At 48.3% G+C, this 11341-nt stretch overlaps 1 protein-coding gene across 2 annotated transcripts in view; it reads right to left on the reverse strand.

Annotated features, from left to right (window-relative positions):
- The window catches only part of INTS1 (integrator complex subunit 1), a 28310-nt gene extending 17702 nt beyond the window's left edge, over positions 1-10608 (reverse strand). For both annotated transcript variants that reach the window (XM_030229839.2, XM_050980168.1), the window contains exons 1-20: positions 10445-10608; positions 10028-10318; positions 9270-9466; positions 8919-9056; positions 8162-8321; positions 7684-7789; positions 7233-7419; positions 6958-7103; positions 6520-6661; positions 6009-6185; positions 5656-5764; positions 4918-5038; positions 4188-4265; positions 3519-3676; positions 2262-2358; positions 1775-1866; positions 1392-1452; positions 812-1009; positions 405-534; positions 41-220 (exon numbers count right to left, since the gene is read on the reverse strand). In XM_030229839.2, coding sequence (XP_030085699.2) covers positions 41-220; positions 405-534; positions 812-1009; positions 1392-1452; positions 1775-1866; positions 2262-2358; positions 3519-3676; positions 4188-4265; positions 4918-5038; positions 5656-5764; positions 6009-6185; positions 6520-6661; positions 6958-7103; positions 7233-7419; positions 7684-7789; positions 8162-8321; positions 8919-9056; positions 9270-9466; positions 10028-10318; positions 10445-10502 — 2826 coding nt within the window. In that variant the 5' untranslated portion in view covers positions 10503-10608. The remainder of the gene's footprint in view (positions 1-40; positions 221-404; positions 535-811; positions 1010-1391; positions 1453-1774; positions 1867-2261; positions 2359-3518; positions 3677-4187; positions 4266-4917; positions 5039-5655; positions 5765-6008; positions 6186-6519; positions 6662-6957; positions 7104-7232; positions 7420-7683; positions 7790-8161; positions 8322-8918; positions 9057-9269; positions 9467-10027; positions 10319-10444) is intronic.
- Positions 10609-11341: the final 733 nt, after the last annotated feature.

The raw sequence follows: 11341 nt of genomic DNA on the forward strand, positions 1-11341 counted from the left end.
GAAAGTAGGTAACAGAAGGGATTCCCAAAAGAATGCCCACCTGGCGTTTCTTGGCGCGCTGGTCCTTACTCTCACCCTCCTCTTCCTCTTCACCTGAGGTTGACTCATCAGCAGCATCATGAAGCAGGAACTCACAAAGACACTGCACAGGCAGGACATCCAAGGAGCCCTCACTGGACTGAACCAGATCTGCCAGCCATGGCATTGACTGTGATGAGGCCTGGGAAGGATGAGAGTAACATGGTCAGCAGAACATAGATCATAGATCAGATAGAACATAGATCATAGAACATAGATCAGAGCAACACACTCTGCAAACCACCTTCCCCTGAATCTCACTTAGCTTTCTTTTGCCCCTCTGCTCAAGTTTCAGAGGCAAGGGATCCAGTCCCACCACAACCCACCTGTCTTTGGATGATGTTGAGAAGAAAGTCAGGGTGGCGACTGCGACACAGAAGGTGGCCCAAGCGAAGAGACTGGTTCAGGCTTTTCACCTGCTCCAGGACATGTGGTGGAGGTCTGCGAGGGGGGCCCCTGCCACAGAAACAGCAAGTTACAGGCTGACAGACCTTAACTCTGATGTGAGGAGGATCACTCAGTCCTGCAGTGCATGAGGGGTTTATAGGAAGGTGGCAGGCAGGTTGGAACCAGATGACCTTCCAACCAAAACTATTCTATGATTATGTGATCCCTTGGGCTACCACATCACAGGGTTCTTCTTCCCCACATCAACCACCCTGTGGAGGAGCAGGGTTTCCTGACTTGTTAACTAGGATTTCATAATGATAGTAGAATGCAGAAGGCTACTTACTGAGGGTCCAGACTTGTCAGCTGGGACAGCAAGAGGCTGCTGCTTTCTGTAATTGTTTGTTTTGTGGATGCAGCTGCCAGATGACCCTCAAAAGCAAGAATCTCCTGTTTTTCTCTCTGGGAGATTTGAAGTTCACGATTAATCATCTCTGTGCGTGTCTCCTCATCCGTCAAGGTACATTGAGGATAGGAATAATTACTGGGAAAATAAGTTTTAAAAAAAGGAAATTGTTATCTTGTTCTATTCAAAATTCAAGAACCACAGTCAGAAAGAACACAGGACCTAGGCTCTGATAGACAATGTAGAAAAACCAAGTAGTTTCTCAGTGGAGCCAGGAGACTGAGACCTTCTAAGCAAGGCACAGCAGTCATCCCCCTCCCCCTTTTTCTCAGCTTTATTCCCTTGCTTATAATATTCTTGTCAAGGGAAGGCACTTTTCCCACTCCAACTGCAGTGTTGATGCCAGTTTATTTTACACAAGTCCCACTGGAAAGGAAGGAGTTGCATTGCACAAACTTAATTCAGAAATGTGTGTTTTCAGTGGTCTGTTTGATATACATAGGGATTTAACCATACTAACTTGGTCATGACCATTTCCATGAGCATCTTTAGAGAGGGGTACTCCTCCCATGCAGCCAGACCTGCAGCAGAGAAGAACAATAAGGAATACAGGAAAAAAATAGAGCTTTTAAATATACTCTAACACATTGCAAGGTGGGGAAACACAAGCTCACTTGAGAACAGCTCCTAACACTCAGAGCACAAACAAGGCAACTCCAGCCACATGCTAGTCCAAATCCCAGCTGCACACATTTTTCACCCACAGGGGATACACAGTTATTTAAGTGCAGTTACCTCACCAACCCAGCACAGGCCTTGCACACAAGCAACCAGACTTCTGTAGAAAGCACTTTAGCCAATTTTTGCAGCAGGACAGGCATCCTGAGAAATGTCCAAACTCACCAATATTTTCAGGATTGAATGCAGCCACTACTAGTAGGAGAGGCCAAGCTTTCCAGTAGAGAGTAGAAATAGCTAGATTTGGAGGCTGGTACCTGCAAAAGCCATCAATAGAGATAAGTGGTCAAGTTTGGTTCCTTAACCCCATCTCAAGTCTGCTTTTCTCATTAATCATGCACTGTTTAGATTCAGTCATGACAGTTCAACAAAAAGACACCCACACAAAAATCCTTTCAGGAGGGAAAGCAGGATTCAGCTGGAGATTTTTAGGGCAGAAAGGTCAGTGCTTGCAGACCAAAGTACATTCCATGACTCGGATCTTGATTGCTCTAGAGAAATATCCACCTGAACATGACCCTGAAAATCCTTGTAATTTTGTTACTACAAATTTTAATACAGAAAAGCATCTTAAAATCTGTGAGCTGGAATGTTAGTCACAAGGTGAAAGTGAGCTAGATCATAGCAAGATTATCTATGTGATAAGTCTTACCCTGGAGGTAGCTGGATATTCTCTGGATGGTGATAAGTGCACAGATTTAAGACTGCATCGATCAGCTGGATTCTTTCTACCCTCAGGACCTCAACATCTGGAGGAGAAGAAAAGACTGAACAAATTATTGACCTGTCTACCTGCCTGAAAGTCCTTCAAGAAAAGTAGCACAGTATAAAAAAATTTTACTTCAAGCAACTATGTTATTGTGGGCTTGCTCTTGTGATATTACAAAACTAAAAATCAACACTTAAAGAGCAACAACACTTAAAAAATCCTTTAAGTCAATATATAAGGATATGGAACTTTTCAGTAGCAATCTGGTTTAAATTCTTAAGGGTACTTTTTTTCCCAAATGCATCCAATATGATACTTGTAACTTTTTCAGAAATTGGATACACTCCTTCAGGTAAGCAACAATCTGCTCAAAACTTTTGGGGCTCAGAAGAACTAGAAATGCATTTCAACTTTGCTGCAAGTTTTCACTCTAATTCTGAGTCTTCCAATATATGAAATGGTGCAGGATTTAAAATCCTATATGAGAAGCTGGACACATTTTGAGGATACTGAACAGCAACAAAGCAAGCAAAGTCTAGATCCTTCCCCAAGGACTCTTTGCCATTAACCAGTCAGCACTAAGAGCATGTAAGATGCTTTAGAAGCAAACTCTGACAACACCCTCAATTCTGTCACAAACACATACAGCTTAGCTAATTGGATGTATTTACCAGCAATGCAGGAATTTAGACAAATGCTAAATGAATTCAGAAAAGGAGTAAGAGTAAAGATTGCTTTTGTAACTGCTATTCTGTAAGTGTCCCAATAATGGACTTGAAAAGAGCACACAATTGGTTAATTAATTTAACTTCCAATCCTTCCATTTTTGCATAGCCGACAAATTTCATTTTACAGTACGTACAAAGGGCTAAATTGAATTTAAATATGCTGACTCAAAACTCTGGGTGGTTGTTCACAGTCCTTCATTCTCCACACAACCAATAATTTCCCAAACACTCCACAATACAAAATTAGTAACAGAGAGAAACAGTAAGAAAAAATAAGAAGCTTCTCTAGTGAGAAAGCAACAGCAGCACAGCTGGCTTTGAGCCAAATGTTTAGCCATCACGACTAAAATATGCTTTAAAGTGATGCAAAGGCTCTCTGGTAGGTGGTAGGAGCTGTCTCAGCCCTGGGTGGCAATAGGAGGACACGGAGACAGAAGCCAGCACTTGCTGGTGGGAGCTTGTGCAGCCTCACCATCTGCTTGCACAGCTGCAGCCCTCTTCACCAAGTGGTCGGCGAGCTCCATGGCATCGGCGGGGCCCAGGGGCAGGTCCCGCGACAGCCCGATCACCAGGATGCGCATCAGCGTGTCCTCCAGGATGGGCACCTCGGAGCACAGCCGAAGGAAGAAGCTGCAGGAGACACGAGACATCAATCACACCTTGGACAGCAGAGTGAGGGCTTCTGGAACCCTCCACAGACCTTACAGCATATCTGAGCAGAAGATACATCACAGCTTCTTTCCCTGATCTCCAGCTCCAAATTCAACTATTTGAAACAAATTATTATCTGAGTATCATTTGCAGTGCCTTGTACCTTTATGCTTCAGCCACCTTGAGTCTGAGCTCCCTAACATTACCCCAGTTATCCACACACTGTGGGGCTGCTCTCCTTACAACTACAGTGTCAAGATACAGAACGGCTTGGCACAGGGAACAGGAATGAAGGAGGAAGAGGAACAGATGGAGAGTGGAAAAACACCCTCCAGTTTTATGGCAGTGTAACAGATAAGGAAAATCTGAGCACAGTTCCAAGCCTTTCTAACAGAGAGCTATATAAGGATCACCAGAAAACAGCCATTCCTCTGCCTCCAGCTGGAGCAGCTCCCCACCTGCACCCACCACGGGAGGGGCATGCACTCACTTGCGGTCACTCTCAGGGGGCCAGTTGTCCCATTTATAGTAGGTTTCTGGCTGTTCTGTGAAGAGCACCTTGTGGAGGCTGTAGAGATGAAGAGGACAGTAAACACCATCTGTGAGGCTTAAGAATACATACAACAGTCCAGTCTCCCTCAAATCCTGCTAAAGCTTCCCAACCTGCACATGAAGGAGCCCCCTCAGATAAGTGAGTCTACCAACAGTAACAACATGATTCAGAACAGAGAGGACTATGCAATCAATATGGGCTCTGGGCTTTTATACTTCCAGTAACCTGTGTTGCTTACTATTAATTCTGGCTTGAACTGCCTCAGTAATGCCTTGTGTGTGTCAAGACCCCGGGATACCACCTGTCTTCTAGAAGACAGAACGATCTGTGAAGCCCTCAGCCACAGAGCCTTAAAAAGGATGTCAAACAAAAAAAACAACAAGGAGTCCAAAGAGAATTTGTTTGGTCAGATAGCTAAAAATCCCCTATGGAGTGGACCCAAATAGTATAAATCAGAAATATTTTCCATTATCATACATTTCTGGTACGAGAATGCATCTGAAGGAGTTTCAGAGAGGGAGACAGTCCCTGCTAAAACTGTTTCTGCACCCTGTCTGAAAATGGGAGAGAAATGTAACCCAATCCTGGTGTATACCTGGCTTTTCATAATATATCAGTGTTGGGGAAGAGACAGGTTATGCACAAACATGACCAGGCTGACTCTCACCAGTGCACATAGTCCTTTGGAGCCAGCTTGCTGATAGATGGAACAACTGTATGCAGCCACCAGACAGCATCACGCTGGATAGCAGCAATCTGGTTCTGGAAAGAGCGCAGCACTTCCAGGTCTGAAAAACAGTCAGGGCACAAAATACACACACGGGCCTCATCAAAAGTGTGGTGGTTTCAAGACAGTAAACAGGACTCTAGGGCATGAACAGCAAATCACAGAATCACAGAATGGTTTGAGCTGGAAGGAACCTTAAAGATCATTTTGCTCCTATTCCTGCACCACAGGCAGGGACACCTTCCCCTAGTGGGGAACAAGAGGAGAGTATGAGAAGGACTTGAGTCCCCCAGCTCTGACAGAACACGTTCTTTGCTTTCTGACACATGCTGCAGCAAAACCCCCAACACAAAGCACAAATGGATTAGTTTTGTGAGAAGAAGGCATGTGGGCAGTCACATCAGTGCCACACCAAAGGCCTGCCTTCCCAGCCCCTTAATCCTTAGAGCTGCCCCTTCAGGCCTGAGGCCCCTCCACCCACAGCTCCCTCTCCCCAGCCTCTCAGCCACTGCTTCCATAGATAAAAGAATCACTGGCCATGCAAACGCCACATCCCCAATCTCTGTCAGCCCCAGGATGACAGCAGGCTCCCAACCCTAGCTGATGTTCTCCCAACATCAGGGGCAGATATCTACTAAAATGCTCATCCCCAGAGGATTCCTAGGTTCTTCTGCTTACTCTTTTTCTCTCCTTTGTCCCAAGCAATTCCAGCCTCCTTCACCTGGGCTGTGATACCAAGCATCATGGAGACAGCTAGCAGGTCGGTTATGTGGATGACAAACCGCTCCTTAAAATAGAAAAGGAAAAAAAAGAGTTGAATAGCAACAGCCAGAGCTGCCTTCTGGAAGTGTTTTGTCATCAAAAAGGATGAACGTGGATGTTTGGAAATGAGATATGGGAGTGCTGCTATGAGACACACAAATAGTGACTCAGACACCAAAGAGCAAAAGGAAGAATGGCCAGGAAAGCAGACACAGAAGAGCTCAGGGCATTGCTGGCACATCCAGCAGCACAAGGGTCAGGAATGGTACCTTGAATTCCATCTCTGCATACAGGGCCTCCTTCCTTTCCTGCATGAGACCCAGGCAAAAGGCCTGGAAGTTGATCTCATGCTTTGTCTGCTTGATGATCTCTCTCAGCAGGGCCCGTGATGCTCGCAGGTAATCATCCTTGGTGGTCAACAGGTCCTGGAACACCATTGCCAGGTACTGGAGCCACAAGAGAGAAAACGTTCAGTGCACTATAATGGGTCTGCATCCACAAAACGAAGTGACATAAGGAAACCATGCTGGAGGTATCCTGTCCTTCAGACCCCCGGGGAGCTGTAACAATGTTTCTCTCTTGAAACTGCATTATCACCCAGAATGTGGGAGCTAGAAAAAGCCCACTTATGTTTATTCCTACTAAGAATAATTATATAATTTCAAAATAGTCTGATAAATATCAGACAGCTGTCTGTGAAAAGACTCGCCTAAGCCTCAAAACAACTAAATCTGTCAGGGGTCTGGGGTTACCCTCAGTCATCCAAGACACTGCACCTACCTTTGGAGCTTGATCTGAGCTGTGCTGAAGCACAGTATACAGGATCTGCATGTTGTTGGGATTTCTTGCATTTGATAGTTCATTGAAAATCACAAACTTAATGGTGGTGCCCAGGTTATCCCTGTGTGCATTCAGCAGCTCTCTGCAAGGGAAGACCAGGGATACCTGAATTGACATTTCATTGCAGCTGGACACTTTATTTCTCCTTGAAGTATTTAGCACACAAAAGTGAAAAGGGTAGAACAGGGCATATCAAAGGATAATATCAAAGGACTACTGAAAGATTTCTAGGACAATGAAATTCATTTAAATGAGCACAAGACACTCCATGTCCCAAGCTGGTATTTAAAACCACTGTGCAGAGACATTGAGACTGTCAAGTCCCTGGGCATGTCTCCCACAGTGCCTTCCCTTCCTGTCACAGACCCAGTCACTCACCTCACACACAGCATGTAGTGGTTGAGAAGCACTTTTGGCTTGAGACGGATTTTGATCAGGTTGGAGATAACTTCCATGTCCTCTGAGCTGTGTGTGTTACAGTTCATACACACTGACATCAGCAAGTCCTGAGCTGGCTTGGTCAACTGCAGAAAAAGAGCAGGAAGACTCCAGCCACTCGCCATTACAGCCCAGAAACATAACTAGAGTATAGCATGCAGCCCTCCTGGTTGGACTGCAGACCAGGGCTGTGCTTCAGCAGCTCCTCTCCTTACCTTTGGGTTCTGCAGCCACATCTCCAGCCTCTGCACAGCCATCTGGCGCACCTCTTTGTAGCCGCAGGTTGCTGTCAGCAGGCGCAGGAGGTTCCTGGAGACATTGTCCATGGGCTGCCGCCGGTTCAGCTGGTCCCGCAGCATGTCCAGCACATACTCCTCCACACTCTCTGCAAGGTCTTCATACCTGGGCCACACAAATTCAACTTTACTCATTTCCACAAAAGCCAGTCCAGAGATCAGCACTCTTTCTTGTTTGTGGTAGGACTCGCAAACCAAGAAAATCCCCTCTTTTCTCTTGGCACCAGTTTTATCTTTATCAACATCCCCCAGCAGATGCTACAGGAGCACAGAGGAGCTTCCTGCCACAGCTCTGCAGGGTGGGTGAGCACAGACACATCTACAGACGCACCTGCACATGACTGTGTTAGGAGGGGAAGAGGCACTGTACCTGGGCATGAGCTGGCCTGCCTGCTCTGGGCTCATTTTCTCCTCTGCAATCAGCAGCTCACTCTGGCTGTCCTCCTCCTCTGTCATGGAAGGGTGTGGGCTACTCCCTAAGAGAGACCAGGACACAGCACACTCCATGAGACAACTCCTCTCCCTAGAGGTCAATCACTGCACACAGCACACAGCTCCTCTCCCTAGAGATCAATCACTTGTGCTCTGGTTTGCTCAGCTTCTTTCAAGGATCCCTTTCAGCAGGACCACAGCCTCTCACACTGCATCCCATACAGGTCCATTTTTCACTACCCTCAAACATCCCCTGGACATGAGAGAGCCACAAAAAGAAGAAAAGCAATGCCTGGAACTCAAAGCCTGGTCAATGTGAGTCCATCTAATACCAAACTATTCTCACAAGTCAATAAGCACTGCAGGCTCCATGCTCTCCCTAAACCTTTGCTCCTGGTTCCCAAACATCTTCTTACCAGCACTAAGGTCCCCTCCACTACGTCCAACTTCTCCATGCAAGAGCATGGTCTTAGGAGGCATCTTGGTGTTAAAAGCTGTCTGGATGTTATCCACAAACGTCTTGCAGTGAGGGCTGTCCACCCAGATGCGCTCCCCAAGGGAGTCCTCGATGTACACCTGCAGCAGGGAGCACAGTTCATTTTCACAGCATTAATCAAAGGAGTATTTGTGAGTTTTTATGAATTTCCAATATAGTAGGAAACTAGCCTAACCAGTGCATGGATAAAAACCAGACTAGATGATCATACAAGAGCAAAAATGGACACCACCACATCCCAAGCTCTACTGGGCACCTTCTCAAGAAAGACTTTACAACAACTTCTGCCATCAAAATATAGAAGCTGGTTAGCTTTTTAAGTTAATGAGCTATTTTAATCCCTACATACCAAAGAGAAAGCAAGGAGTCTCTGCAACACAAACATCAATACAGACTCTCAAAGATATCTCAGAAAAGACCAGAGATAAGGCAACAAAAGGCAATGGAGGCTAAATTCCAGAAACTGATGGAGATTATTCTTTAAAATTATGGGCCCAGACTCCAACTTCTGCCTCCTCCAGCTGCATTCCCACAGTGGACAAGAGAATACTAGTCACCCCCTTCCCTACAGCTGTAATAAATCCTGTGCTGCTCTCCGACTCCAAAACATCCACATTTCCCAACCCAGTCTGCCCACGACTGCCTCAGTCCAGCAGAAGCCCCCTCAGTTCACCAACCTTGACAAAGATCTCTGGCCAGTTCTCATCCTCTTCGTAGGCTGCCATGAGAAGGTTGCATGCCAAGACAGACACAAGACTATTCCCTTTGGCTTTGAAATTGATGGAGGCATCTCTTCGGAGTAGGCTGCACAGTGCCTGGAAAAATATCCACAAACAATAAAATACCAAACTATTAATCTATTGATAAAGCATGCAGGGAAGGTGCAGAAAGAGAAATACAAATTGCAGCAGCTTGCCACAGAGCTCTGGTATTTACAAAGCCATGCAGACCATGCTCTGGCCTCAGAGAAAGTGCAACTGCTCACAGTTTGGCAGGAATGATCTGTCAGTGACTTTGTGAGTCCTCACCTCGATAACCCCTTCGGTGGCAAATATGTTGGGTTTGATTTTTGCCAGGTACATAAGGCTCAGGTAGAGAGTGGTGTCAGGTTTGGCTCTGTTCATCTTCAGCTGCTTCACAGCTCCACACAGCACCCCCTCAATACGGTCATCGTTGCCTTCTGCCTCTGCTGCCTCAATCTCATCCAGCAGCACCGTGGGGACAACTGCAACCACCAACACACAGGCATCAGCATTTACCCTCATGCCAAATGACCACCCTGAGGTGCTGCAGAACCAGTCACAAGGAACAGCAAAGCAAAGACCAGCTCACTTTTAGCACTTGCAACAGCTTTTCCCTACTCAACTGCCATTAAAAGATCTCTTTCACAACTGACAATGCCCCTTCATTGTTTTTCCATGCTAGCACACTCCTCTGCAAATATATCCAACATCAGAAATGGAATGACAATTCAAAAGGCAACAACCAGACCCAGACTTTGCTAAAGAAGAAGGTGAATAAAATACCACAATCCAGACTTTGAGAACTCCTCAAAGGAGTATTTCACATACAGCTGCTGAACAGCTGTCAGACAGAATGAACACAACCCAGTGTCTACAGAAGAGAAAACCTTGACTTCAGCCCCATATCCAGGGAAGGAAACCCTCGAGGACAGCACATAATTGCAGTGTGGGCTTCAAGAACGACTCCTGGGATGAGACTCCAGAGAAAGGAGAAGTTTCCCCCGAGGTTTCCGTGGGACTGCAGGAGCGCAGCGAGGCCTCACCTTCGATGGGGATGACAGACGGCTCCTTGATGGAGGGCGAGATTGCTCTTTTCTCCGCCACGGCCGCCTCTGCCAGGCGTCCCAGGGCGCTGAGGGGCGGCGTGGAGGAGAGCTTGGGCCGCTTGGTCAGCCCGGGCAGCCCCGCCGGGCCCGCCAAGGCGGCGGCCGCGTCCCGCTTGCGCTCCGAGGGCAGCCCGGGCGGCGCCGGCTTCAGCAGCGTGACGGCGGCCTTGCCCTCGCCGCTCTGCCCCTTGGAGCCCAGCGCGATGAAGTCTCCGGGCGGGGGGTGCGCTGCGAGGGGAGACACAGCGACAGTGAGCGACAGTGAGGGACACTGAGCGACAGCCACAGTGAGCGACAGTGAGCGACAGTGAGATACAGTGAGCCACAGCGCCCGCCCGGCCCCGCGGGACTCACCGGACGGCTTGGGCACGGCGCTGGGCCGCCGCACGGCCGCCGCCTTCGGCCGGTTCATGGCGCCGCCGAGCACCGGCCCAGGGACGGACTGAGCGGCTGCCGGGACGGACAGACAGACAGCGGGGACCGACAGCCGGGACCGACCGACGGCCGCGGCCACACGGAACCGGAACCGCCGCAGCGGCAGCGCCCGGCTCGGCCCGCCCCTCTGGGCAGCGCCGTCTGGCGGGTGGGAGGGGAACTGCACCGCCGGGGGATCGGGGGGCTCCGGGGGGCCCCGAGGTCAGAGAGGCTGCGAGATGCGGAATGTCAACATCTTCTCAAGAAAAGATGTTCTCTGGTGCTTGATCCGTCCCTTCTCCTATGCCGCCAGCAGCAGGACAAGAGGACATAGTCTCAGGCAGCACCAGGGCGTGATAAGTCAGACATCAGGAGGAATTTCTTCAGGGAAAGGGGGATTACATATTGGGATGGGCTGCCCAGGGTGGTGATGGAGTCATCGTCCCTGGAGGTGTTCAAGAAATGACTGGACGTGGCACTCAGCGCCATGGTGTATGGAAAAGTGATTAGTCCACAGCTGGACTTGATCTTGGAGGTCTTTTCCAGCTTAAATGATTCTGCAATTGGGGGATCTGGGATCAAAGAGGGGAATCGAGGAGGTGGGATTGGAGGCTGGAGTCAGGGGCTGAAATTGGGGACCTGAAAGTAGTGGCTGAAGTTGGAGAGGTGGATGGTGGGGCTGGAATTGGGGGTGTTGGATTGGGGCGAAAATTGAGCAGCTGAAATCAGGGTGATGGAGTCAGGAGAACCAAGGTCAAGGACTAAAACAGCAGCAACTGGCTGCCCACCCCTTCTCCCCCATGCCACCCCTTCTGTCCCCACATCATGCTCCCAGGA

The sequence above is a fragment of the Serinus canaria genome, chromosome 14 (assembly GCF_022539315.1).
Source record: "Serinus canaria isolate serCan28SL12 chromosome 14, serCan2020, whole genome shotgun sequence".
Taxonomy (NCBI): domain Eukaryota; kingdom Metazoa; phylum Chordata; class Aves; order Passeriformes; family Fringillidae; genus Serinus; species Serinus canaria.